General features: G+C 36.2%; 1 protein-coding gene across 1 annotated transcript in view; it reads left to right on the top strand.

The window, feature by feature from the left end:
* The first annotated feature begins 3,115 nt into the window (after positions 1-3,115).
* Positions 3,116-13,656, top strand: part of LOC109087867 (spermatogenesis-associated protein 16-like) — a 57,732-nt gene continuing 47,191 nt past the window's right edge. Inside the window, exons 1-2 of the mRNA XM_042765780.1 lie at positions 3,116-3,631; positions 4,502-4,647. Of these exons, the coding sequence (XP_042621714.1) occupies positions 3,116-3,631; positions 4,502-4,647 (662 nt within the window). The remainder of the gene's footprint in view (positions 3,632-4,501; positions 4,648-13,656) is intronic.

The raw sequence follows: 13,656 nt of genomic DNA, 5'->3' as shown, positions 1-13,656 counted from the left end.
AACTATTAATACAAGTTAAATATTACGGCAAAATAAATTTTATTTTTAGTCATAATTGTTAACTATGCATATAGTCTACAAGCCATGTAGCTTTTGAGTAATTTTCAGTTAAGTGAGCCTAAACATTGCAGCAAAAACAGAAAGTAAATAGTAACTATTTGTAAAGTAAAATAATATTAAAGTTTACTAACTACCAAAAATAGAGGAGTTACTTTTTTCCCCTCCATAGTTGAAAGAAATTAACTGAAAAGTCAACTGTAAGGAGCTGGCAATTATCCCCTAAATATGACAATATATTAGTGTGTATGATCACTATACTGCATATGTAATGTGTATTACAGTAATATAAATGAATTGATCATGCATTCTTTTGAGCAACTGGCAGACTGTCCTTAAAGACAGAGCTCTGCATCTGTCGACAAGCTGTCAGTGATGGAAGATAGAGTTGTGTTTACTGTAATGAGAAATGCATGAAGTTGAAAGCCATCTTCACACATCATAAAAATTTTCTTAATTTTAAACAGTACAGCCATCAGATTCAAATGTTGACACTAGTCACATATCTGACTGTCGCTTTGGCTAACTATGTCAAACAATCAAAGGACAGAATTTATCATGAGCTATAGAGTACAACAGTTGGTTTCTGGAAATAAAAATCCCATTAATTCCCACTAGGGAATTTAACTTTTAACAATAGCTTACAAACCTTTTAAAAAACAGACCTATTGTGAGATACAATTTGTTGTTTTATAATAATCATGTTTAACAGCAGAATTCCTAGTGAAACACTACATTACCCATGATTCTGAAAAAAACTCCAATCAAAGAATCAAGTTACAATTTGTTGTTTTATAATATTCATTCAAAGAATCAAAGGATGCCAAAAGTAGGTTTACATTTATCCATTATCTATTTTTTAGTTGTCTATTCTATTCTATATATGCATTTAAATGTACTTTTTTCTATTGTGCTTCTTTCCATTATTATACATTATGCACGCAGTCTTGTACCTTTGTCTTTTTCCCCATTTTTTTAAATTCTTATATGGGAAACATACCTGAATAAGGCTGCTGAAAATGTGGCGGGCACTGTTGCACTCTACAACAGTCATTCCTGTGTTCTTATCTGATTGGACAACAAAATTCCACAACTTGCATGGTGATGTCAGGGAAACAATGTTATTCTTCAAGCATTCAAAAAGACACACTTCACTAAGAAAACTCAGAGGTAAGTGCAGCTTGACATAAAGCTTATTTAACTTATTTGCTTCAGGCAGCAGTCAGCATTATTTCCCCCAGCTGAGGAATCAATAATGATACAGCAATAGTTACTGTGTTTAAAAATGATTTCATATATAAACTTGACTTAATATTTATTTTATTGCCACCTAGTGGGCACTACAGTCCTAAATCCTTATCTAGGGCCCACATCTCTACTGTAACAATAATTCTTATGGCCTATTGTAAAGCCAGGCTCAGACTACAGCAGTTTTTGAGTCCTAACTGATTATGAAATCTTGTTGCATCACACACGAGGAGAACTTTTACAAACTGTCTTCTCTCAAATCTCAAAACATGATTTGAAAAAAATGTTGGATATTACACACTACAAGATATTATATTAAGATTATCATGCCAAAGCAAGCACCTCACATGATCTCATGCAGAAGGAGACGTAATGGATAACGAAATTAATATTGAAATGAATCTGTTCTTCAGTGAAGGTGAAGTTCAACTGTAATATCTGTTAACGGTAATGTGTTAGAAAACGTCAGCCTCAATGGCTAAAAGAAAGAGGAGAGGAAGACACGTCGTCATCGATTTAAAATCCTAAATATGAAACATGGTTGATATTATCTGATGCTTCTGCAAGCAGTTCAGGAGGGTTAAGATTAGACCTGAAAATGCCTTGCATTACCAGATAATCTGGGCCGAACATTGTAACCGACCGAGGTCCTACACAAGATTTTTTTATTCGTTTTCAGGTATAAATCGGCCTAAAACTCCTGTAGTGTGAGCCTGGTTTAAAATGTATTTATAAAGGACAAAAATACTCTCTCACCACACGGTAGTAACACACACACGCACAAATAAAGATGGCAGAATTTGAAGTCTACTCTTAACCCAGGAGCTCACCCATTGCCAACAGGTGTATATGTCACAATGACCTTTTCCTAAGCACATCTCAAGAGTGGCAGTGAATCAGCACCCCGGCCCTCTACATTATTTAAGTGACTTCTCTAACAGTACACTAAAAGCAGCGCTCTTACAGAAGAATAATAGCAGCGAATGTATTAAAGTTTCAGCCCGCTTAGAGAATTGAGAACTTGTTTGAACTCTGTCTGTAAGCGAAGAACAGCCCTTCATTGAGATGTAAAATGCATTAGGGTTATTGGAATTCATGAGGAGTATCCCATAGGAATGAAACAGTCTGTGTGTGGGGTAGATTGTAAGTTGAGTGTCTGTTATTGTCCCTCTATTGCATGTTTACATAAAAACACACACAGAGTGGAATGTAAAAACATACCCCTAAAATAGTGGAGCATTAAAGGAATACCTCACCTAAAAATTTAAAATAGCTGAAAATGTACTCTCCCTCATACATCCCAGATGTAGATGATTTTGTTTCTTCATTGGAACATTTGAAAAAAATTAGCATCTCACCGGACCTCCGTAGTGAATGGGTGCCGTCAAACAGCCATTCAAACAGCTGATAAAAACATCATAATAATCCACACGACTCCAGTCTATCAATTAACATCTTGTGAAGTAAAAGGCTGAGTGTGTTTGTAAGAAACAAATCCATTGTTACAACATTTTTTAACTTTAAACTGTGGATTCCAGCTAAAACACAAGTCCAGAGAAAAGATTCTCTCATCTGAATCAAAGACAGTTTATAAGTGAAAACCGTTCTAAACATGTGGGTGGATTTTGATGCAAGAGGAAAACAGGGGATGGACTTTTTTACTGGAGGATGCATTAGCGTGGATTATGCATGGAGTCTGGACCATTGCCAGAAGCGATGGTTTAAAGTTAAACGTCCTGGAAGAACTGTTCATTTCATTTTAATTGCAAAATTCATTTTAATTGTAAAATTGTTTAATTTCAGTAACATCATGGCAAACTCAACTGGAAGCCTGGAGCTCCAGGGACTAGAGCAGACGGTTTTCCCGGAGCACATGGAGCATCCAATGCCTTCAACTGCCCAGACAAACCAGCTTGAGGAAAAGGGCCAAAACAAGAGAAAAGTGAATAAGCCAGACAGCCGTGCCACAAAGAGGAGCAAGAAGAATGACACTCAAAGAATAGATGGATCGCCGGACTATGCGGGAGCAAATAATGAACAAAGCCCCCTTCCTGCACCCCCTCACATTTCTCTAAGAGACCTGATGGAGGCTGAGACAAAGTTAGTGTTCGGTGACGAACAGGACATTACCCACAAGTCCCTGGCCTCCACCGCCACACAATTAATGTGTCAAGCGGCTGAAATAGGAGGGCCTCCGAGTGGACCTAATCTCAGCTTTCTGCCTCAAATTGACAAATGGCTCGATGTAGCTTTACAGGACGCCAACTCGTACTACCAACAGAAGAAATATGCCACTGCAGCCAGCCGTTTCACTGCTGCACTAGAGGTACTCGGTATTCAAATTATACCACAGGCTGTCCATCCTACAGACCTTTATTTGTTCATTTACACTTACACACTAGATTGTTTGGAAATGTGAGTGCGCATACACTCTTATTTGGATCCTAAGGTGTTCAAAGTCATTTTTATATGCAGTTGCTATAAGGAGCTGTCTGGCTGTTCAATGTAGATGATCAATTAAATTAAAATAAATTAATACACTGATTTCTGGCTGCTGCTCTCTACTTCGCTATAAAAATGTTATTGAAGATATTTTGAGGCACTCCTTGAAGAGCTTTAATTACTGTTTACAATCTGTCAGAGCTCAGAGGCTCTTTAATTCTGACCTGTTATTGCTATTAGCTGGATCCCACATTAACAGATTTTGACCATGTTTATGTGTCTCAGCTGAGATTAATATCATTTGTTGTCATAGAATATATAAGGCCAAATGAGGTAAAGGCCATCAACAGAGTACTTTTTTTGTTGTAAAGTGAAGAGAATATTTCACTTTTAATTAAGCTGTATGGTCATCACGGAGTTCACAATACATTCAAAAACATTCAATGCTCAAGGTGAAATACTTCATATTGTTTGGCTTTTTATTGCATCACTCAGCTTGGGTCACAGAAATGCATCAAGCAGATTCTTGTAATGTGACAGTGATGTCATGTGCCTGAGTTTGTGGCCCTGAAATGCATTTGTAACATTTTCCAGCTTTCATTCATTTAAAAAGAAAATGTACATTACATTTTATTAGAAAATTGGTCAAGTATGTTATAAGCAGGATTTTTATTTTTTATTTTTTTGGTCAAAATTTTTCCATCTCAACTAATGCAAGCTACCTTGGATTTCTCCCACCTTCTCACTCCCTCAGCTGTGTTCCAAAGGCACTGTGTTTGAAAAACCTTTTAATGCTGATTATGAAGACATTTGCAAAGCTGCCAGCTTTATTGAGTCCAAAATTGTCACCTGCTATCTCCGAAAGAAATGGCCTAACCCGGCATTGCTGCATTCCCACAGGTAAATCACACACAGAACACGGAGCACATACCATGGCTCCTCAAATGACTGCTATTTATTAATATTTCTATTAATATTTAACATATACAAAAGTACACCGCTGTTCACAAAAGTAACAGTAAAGATATTTATAATGTTACAAAAAATTCTCAAATAAATGCTGTTCTTTTGAGCTTGAGTACATCAAATAATACTGAGAAAAAAAAATAAAATGATTTCCACAACCTTGATAATAAAAAAAAATGTTTCTTGAGTAGCAACTCAGCATATTAGAATGAAGGATCATGTGATACTGAAGACTAGAGCAATGATGTTGAAAATTCAGCTTTGCCATAATAGGAATAAATTACATTTTAAAAATGTTAAAATAGAAAACTGTGGGAAATTGTAATAATAGTTCACAATATTACTGTCCTACTGTATTTTTGATTAATATTTGCAGCCTTGGTAAGCATAAAAATATTTTACAACAGTAGCGTAAGTGTATAAATAGTAGTTACTGTATGTACTATATATTTGTGTTACACCATAGCAGTGTTGATTAATTAAAATAAAACCTAAAATATTACAAAATTACTTAAAAAAAAAAATGAATTCTAGATAATTATCGATCCACCGATACTGAAATTGTGGACAATACTACTAAAATTATTTTTTATTATTATATTATGGGCAATAACCAATAAAGATATTATACTGCAAATCAATTAATTTGTTTAAAAAAAAGTGAAAACAAAACTATCGTTACATGCACGCAGCAACTCATTTCACCATTCATTCGTAAAGTGAAACTGCTCATCAATTGAAAGTGCTCTTAAAAGGGACAAATCTGCTCCATAATAAATCTCTATGCCCTTAAATTAGTGCTAGATGATGATGATCTGAATCTTAAGATAACCAAAAACAAACAGAATATTGGACAATGGAATCCAATCATAGGCAAAACCGATAAATAAGTGCCAATATCGGCCAGCAACTTAAATGGTGCTGAAATATTGCACATACTTGTCTATTATACTATGAAAGACAAAACGTATGTAGTGCTGAAAAAAGACAGTTACAACCATCATAAGGTGGGTCTGTAAACTCAGAAGTGGCCATGACAGTTTCATAGAAGTTCAATCAGCTATGTCTGCAAATGATCCGCAACACTCACTCAAAGTAGATGGATGTTGATTGGTGTGTTTGAGTGTAGTGTGACAACAGTCATTTTTTAAATGGACGGTGAGAGTAAAGTCTCCTGACCTCCAGTTAACTGTGTCTGCTGTATCCAGTTAGTCATGCCCCTGTGCTGTTCTCCTTTGCTCCTCCATTAGTGAGAGAGAAAGAGAAAGAGTTTGCGGTTTCTCTGAGCCATAACTCATCCTGACTGCATTGTACCCTTGAAAAGTTCTGAACAGCTTAAGAAATGAAATGCAAGCCTGTGCAGCTCCCTCTGCAGACTAGAGGATGAAGGGAACGGGCTGAATAAGCTGATGTAATACTAGATATTTATTCATTCTGCATTAAAACTACAGTTAGTCAATGTGAAATCGAAAATCAGTTGATCAAAATGTAGTAAATCCTAAGCAATGTGGCTATTTAAGGGGTTTTCTTTACAGTTCAGATTTGTTATATAACAGCCAGTTTTAACCATCTTCAGTTAAAATGGACCTTCTACAGTGAATGGGTGCCGTCAGAATGAAAGTCCAAACAGCTGATAAAAACATCACAATAATCCACAAGTAAACCAAATGATTCCAGTCCATCAATTCAAATCTTGGGAAGCGAAAAGCTTTATATTTGTAAGAAACAAATCCATCAAGACATTTTTAACATTACTTCCAGCAAGTCCTCGATCCATAATTGTTTTCTCCAGTGAAAAAGTTGCCTCGTCTTAATCAGGAGAGAAATATGCACAGATCAAGCACTGTTTACCAGCGAAAACAGTCCAAAGCAGTTCTAAACAAACATGTTCATGGATTTTGATGTGAGAGGACAACAAGGGATGGACATTTTCACTGGAAGCAGCATTATTATGGATTATGGTTTAAAGTTAGAATGTCTTGATGGATTTGTTTCTTACGGACACACAGCTTGTCGCTTTACAAGATATTAACTGATGGATGATGGATTTTAACTGATTTGTGGATTATTATGATGTTTTTATCAGCTGTTTGTACTCTCATTCTGACGGCACCCATTCACTGCAGAGGATCCACTGGTGAGCAAGTGATGTAATGTTAGATTTCTCCAAATTTGTTCCCATGAAGAAACTAACATCTTATCTTGGATGGCCTAAGGGTGCGTGCATTTTCAGCAAATTTTCATTTTGGGGTGACCTATTCCTTTAAAAATTATTTTGCAAAATGAATTTGATTATTTGTGACCCTGGACCACAAAACCAGTCTCAAGTCACTGGGGTATATTTGTAGCAATAGCCAAAAACACACTGTATGGGTCAAAAACAATTGATTTTTCTTTTATGCCAAAAATCATTAGGATATTAAGTAAAGATCATGTTCCATAAAGATATTCTGTAAATTTACTACTGTAAATATATTAAAACTTAATTTTTGATTAGTAATATGCATTGCTAAGGACTTCATTTGGACAACTTTAAAGGCAATTTTCTCAATATTTAGATTTTTTGCACCCTCAGATTCCAGATTTTAGATTTTTTGTATAGTTGTAAAATTGGAAATTTAAATGTAACTCAAAACAGCCTGAAAACGAAATCATATGCAGGGAAGCTGGGGGAGAATCATATATAAAGCACAAAGTACTGCAGATATATATAGATTATTATAGACAGTTTTGAAGGAAATTAGTTGAGGTAGGAAATACATGTTTAATGGAAGCAGATGGGTTGTCGTGGCAACATTACGAGCAATATGTAATGCAACAGCAATTCTGTGGTTGAAATCAGGTTCTCTAAAAGTCAGTCCACACTATATCAAAAGCACACCGTCTGAAAGCCAATTAGACAGCAGTTTAAGTTGCTAAGGGAAATGCAATTTTGGATGAGACAACGACAGAGAAAATAAACATGGGAACATGATTTGGCTGACCTCAAACTTATTCCTTTCCTTTTTTAACTCAGAAGATAGACACCATTTTAATTTTATCACTGCTGACAAAAACAATGTAATTTATTTGTGTTTCATGAGCCAAAAAATTATGTTTAAGCAAATCACACACTTTAAATAAACATTTTGTTTTGAGGTCCAAATGGCTTAGCCCTTCAGGTAATACCTTTTTTAATATGCTACCATTGAAAGGTTTAAGGGTCAGTTAGTTTTTTTTTTTTTTTTTTATAAAGAAGTTAATGCTTTTATTCAGTATGGACACATTGAATTGATCAAAAGTGACAGTAAAGACATTTGCATTGTTACATTGTGTTGTAGAAGTGTATGATATGTTCCGCAAAAAAAAAAAAAAATAATAATAATAATATCATAAAATATGCTAAGATATCTGATAAGAGAGGAATATTTAAAATATTAAACAAATATTTGAATGATTTCTGAGAGATCTTAGTAATCTGAAGACTGAGTAATGGCTGCTGAAATTCAGCTTTTAAAATAATATTTTAAAATAGAAAATTATTACTTTTGTAATAATTATAATAATATTTAAAAATATTACAGTTTTTACTGTATTTTGATCATACAAATGCAGCCATACGTAGCAAAAGAAACTTCTTTACAGAAAATAAATAAATAGCATTAAAAGAACATGTCTGACTCCTGACTTTTGAAGGGTAGTGTAGCTAAAGATCTACACTACACTATAGAAAAGAAAAAAAAAGGAAAATACATACATCAATATTACATATAAAAGTGTAAATTACCCACTTTTCCTGTATTCTGCTTAAATTAATCATTAGGTCATATCCTAACATTTGAAATCTTTAGTCATTGTATGTGTAATACTATATATCCTTTAATACATTTGTCTTACAGTTAAATAATGAAGCTTACAGTGTGTTACTAATCTACAAAGCAGAATATTTTTCTTGCATTAAATAACGTTAAAATTAAGTAACCATAAATAGCTGCAAGTCAAAATATGCGAGACAGACAAATCTCCACAGACACTGTCCTGAACACAATCCATTCTATTGATTATTATATCTACAACATGAATGCCTAGAACTGTACAAGCTTGCAGGATTCAAAAAAAAAAAAAGTATAAGAAGAAAACAAGTAGGTTTCACAAGTGCCTTTCGAATCGAGAGAACGAGATCATACCAAGTTGGAAATGCATGAAGAAAAAAAAAAAGTGACTGAATAATTCATACAAACTGTAGTTCAGAGGGTTTTGGTTAGCTCATTTAAAGTTTATATTTTGGAGTTCAGTGTTGATGTACAGAATATCTGTACGGAGTTCTAAAACAAAGTCAGTCAACACAGCATGTTGAAAGCCAAGACTGCAACAGCTATCAGCACAGATGCTTCAGAACAACAAACAAACAGCTCTCGCTCACCTGAATGGTTGCAGAGAGGTGCACTGAATATAGGGCGTAATATGAAGAAATTAAAACCAATCATACATCTGTATAATCTAAAAAGATAACTGGTTTGTGGGGTGATCATGATTAGGCTTATCTTGGCCAAATTTCAGCTACCATAGTTTATCAAACTGTTTGACTACATCTTATCCTATCAAATACAGTCATGTGCTAAATCTAGAACAGAGATTGACCGCAGCAGTTAATACAGGTATGTTAGACCATGTGAGCAATGACATGAAGTCGATGATAAAAACCAAACCAAGACAAATGGACAAAGTATGCCTTATCCCCCCGCCCCACCCCTACAACTATTACATGCATTTCCCTTTGCTTCATTGTGTCTTATTTACTGAAAGGCAATAGTGCTCATGAAAAACGATGTGATGCGCCACTGAACATATCTATGTTTGGTTTTTCATACAGTATGTAAAGTACAGCATTCTCTGTCCTGAACAGCATCAGATGTAGTTCAAGCTCTTTTCAGACCCATGTTGGCATACATTAAAATCCTTTATGAGCATACATTAAAATCCTTTATGGATTACTCCTTGGCTTGTACATTTAGTGAAGAAAATAAGAAGAGAATACCTTGGATGTCAGTTGTTATCTCTCCCTTCTCCTCATAGGAACCCGCTTTGAGCGCCATGAGGATGTGGGTGGAATCCCATCAAAGACAGCTAATATATACAAAATCGATTAGATTTTGTATATATTAGCTCCGTGAACGACGAACAGGAATGCAACAACACAGTTCAGATAAAAATCCAAAGATAGTGGCTTTTGTATTCGGTGTGATGACAATGCTTCCACAGTGTTTAAAGTTACAGGGCTACCTATGTGCCTCTTCCTGTCATGTCCTCAGGTTGGAGGTGCAATTTTCAAACAATGTTCTTTTTTTTTAGCTTGTCACTGTGCAAACCTAAGACTGTGATTTCCAAATAATTATTGTCAGGTTTCTTGAACAACCTCTAAAAGGAGACTAAGCTAAAGGCGAACAGAGAGAAATCAAAACTGCTTCCTCTCGTGACCAGACCAGACCAGACATTTCAAATTCATATCTTCAAATTCAAGTTTTTTTTTTTAACTACTGCAATGCTAACAATAAATGATAAACCCAAATCAATCAATGTCACAAGGGAGGGGAAAAAAATACTTGGGTAAAGTTGGTTTTATATTCAGACATTCGGACTTCCGCGATCAATAACTTTGTTAACATGCACTTAAAAAAGCCACTTTCGGTCAATTTATCATTACCGACCATGATGAACACAATTCAGAACACATTATTATGTCGAACTCGACGTTTTAAAGAAGCTGATAAACACGCTTACCTCTATGGAGTTTCGTGACGTCATCGCTTATCTGAGGGACTATCTACAAATTACGTGTTTCTATTAAAAATAAATAAAAAACCACACCTGTTTTTATTTATTTGCCTCCAGATGAACAAGAACTGTGTTGATTTGTCGGTTTTAACAATGACATGATTTATTTCAATAGGTTTTTGAAAGCATGGGCCAACTTCTCTGCAGCAAGTTGGAGCATGTAGTCTGGACCCTACAGAACATACTCAGTTGTCTTGCTGTTTTATTCACCTCTGTTTTTTCTGATTTTAAGTAATTAAAGACTTTGTACACAAGGGTTGTTTAAATGAAAAGAATGGGCTAAACTATCTTTTATTTTGTTTGTGCAACATGACTACTGTACGATTCCAAATAATATTGTCAGTTTCCTTGAATGTGCCTCAAAAACTCCTCTAAAAGGTGACTAAGCTAATAGGCAAACTGGGAGCAATCAAAAAGACTGTGATTCCCAAATAATGACCAACCAGACGCCACATTACTGCTAAAACCCGCTAAAAGGAGACTCTTTCTAAAGGCAACAGAGAGAGATCAGACTTCAAATTCAAATTTCTAAGTTTTTTTTTTAACTACTGCAATAGTCTACCAAAAAATGATAAACCCAAATCCAATCAATGTCACAAGGGAGGTTTTATAAAGTCAAGTTTAAAATTGTTAGGACAAATTATTTTTAGGACAAATTCATTTAACTTAATGTAAACTTAAATTTATTTACCCAAGTGAAAAAAACATCACAAACACTCTGTGATAACTAGAACATCAACAATTTTTTGGATTCTAATTACAGAACTATCAAGCAAAAAAAAGTGTTAACCAAAAACTCTCTCTCGTCTCTCTCTCTCTAGTATTAATGGCGGATCGCACCAATTTTTTTTCCGGTGCAATACCGCCACTTACTGTACGGAGTGTAGCAATTTTAAACCAAAAACAAAAAGCTTTAATCAAAAGCTGAAAAGAAGAAAAAGGATAATTTGTATATTTATTAGGTAATTTGGTAGGTTACTATAATCACAAGGAGCACATAAACAACCATCCAAAGAGAGAGAGAGAGAGAGACTTCAAAATAAAAGCCATGATCAGCAATTTCAAAAAAGACAAAAATGAGAAAATGGAACAAAGATCCTCTTTCAGGCACACTTTTTTCAAAGCAATAACAATTCCACCACAGACTCTAAATTTTACATAGTCTGACCACTGTGCCCTCTGTGATAAAAAATGTACAATGGGCATTTCTATTAATTATTAAAATGGCTATCTGTCATGGCCTCCCAGCCTGGTTGGGATCAGAAGTGCGGCTGGTGAGGAGGTCTTAAAAGCACTTCTACTGCTTTATTTTTTCCACTGACAACAACAAAACATTTCTTATATTTACACATTATGATATAGTTTAGCAATATCACAAGTGCAAGAGTACTGGACCACTGTTAAACCACAATAAAGGATGCATAATAAAATGTCTCTATGATCATTGTCTGGTTCATCTTACACCGATACAGGCAGAAACTGAAATCAACTAAACCTGTAATAAGGACTGTAAAAAGATAGACTAATTAAACAGAGCGGGATTTACAAGCCTGTCTCGACTGCACTGACTGGAGTGTTTTTGAGGCTGCAGCTACCGATCTGAATGAGCACACAGATACTGTAATTTCATACATCAGTTTCTGTGAGGATATGTGCATTCCTACCAGGACTTAACTTACAACAATGACAAACCATGGTTCACTGCAAAACTCAGACAGCTTCTTCAGGTCAAAGAAGATGCTTATAGGAGTGGGGACAGAATTTTGTTTAAACAGGCCAAAAACACACTGGCAAAGGAGATCAGATTGGCTAAGAGGAGCTACTCTAAAAAGCTGGAAAACCAGTTTTCAGCAAATGACCCTTCTTCAGAGTGGAAAGGTCTGAAAGACATCACAAACTACAAGACACCATCCCCCAGTTCTGAGGCGAATCAACAATTTGCTGAAGACCTGAATAAGGCCCCGTTTACACTAGTGCATTTTCGTTTTAAAACGCATAACTTTTGCTACAGTTACGCCTATCGTTTACACTACTCCTGCATTTTCGACCCACAAAAACTGAGACTTTTGAAAACGCTACAGACCCCATTTTAGTTTGAAAACTCCGGGGTTGCGTTTCAGTGTAAATGGACCAAAACAGAGACTTTTGAAAACGATGGTGTGGCTGCCCACATTCGCTCTGGGTATCCTTGACGACCGTGTAAACAATAACGCCATGGGCATTGTTGTACCCTTAGATAGTATAGGTAGATTCCCCATTCGATCGCTCCAAGCGCGTAGACGCGTCCACGATCTAAATAATAGGGAATCTACCTATTCATATCTATGTCTGTACCTGCATGAATGGTCACGTGACGTGTTTTATGTTGTGAAGTGTCTCCCGGTCTCACACCCAACACGACAGTCTCTCTACGAAACCTTCAACACCTCCGGCAATCCTCCACACCTGCACTCTAGGTCAGTAAAGATAATGTGTGTCAGGTCTTCAGGAAGCAGAGAAAATAAAAGCACCAGGCCCAGACTGTCTGAAAACCTGTGCTGACCAGCTGGCCTCTGTCTTTCTCTCCATCTCCGTCAACAGATCACTGGAGTTGTGCAAGGTCTCTTACTGCTTCAAACACTCCACCATCATCCCCATTCCAAAGAATAGGGCTTAATATCTGTGGTCATGAGGTCATTTGAAACTCTGGTACTGGTACACCTGTAGGACATCACTGGACCCTTACTGGACCCCCTGCAGTTTGGTTGTAGAGCAAACAGTTCTGTGGATGATGCAGTCAACATGGGACTGCATTATATCCTACAACATCTAGACAAACCAGGGACTTCTGTGAGGATCCTGTTTGTAGACTTCAGCTCTGCCTTCAACACTATTATTCCAAACCTCCTCCAGTCCAAACTAACCCAGCTCTCTGTTCCTAGCTCTATCTGTCAATGGATCATCAGCTTTCTGACAGACAGCTAGTGCGTTGGTAAATTCACATCCAACAACCGCACCATCAGCACTGGCGCCCCCCAGGGATGTGTGCTCTCCCCTCTGCTCTTCTCCCTGTACACCAACGACTGCACCTTTACTGACCCCTCTGTCAAGCTCTTGAAGTTTGCAGATGACACCACACTTATCGGCCTC

This window comes from Cyprinus carpio, chromosome A11 (genome assembly GCF_018340385.1).
Source record: "Cyprinus carpio isolate SPL01 chromosome A11, ASM1834038v1, whole genome shotgun sequence".
NCBI lineage: Eukaryota > Metazoa > Chordata > Actinopteri > Cypriniformes > Cyprinidae > Cyprinus > Cyprinus carpio.
This window is presented reverse-complemented; position numbering and strand designations above follow the sequence as displayed.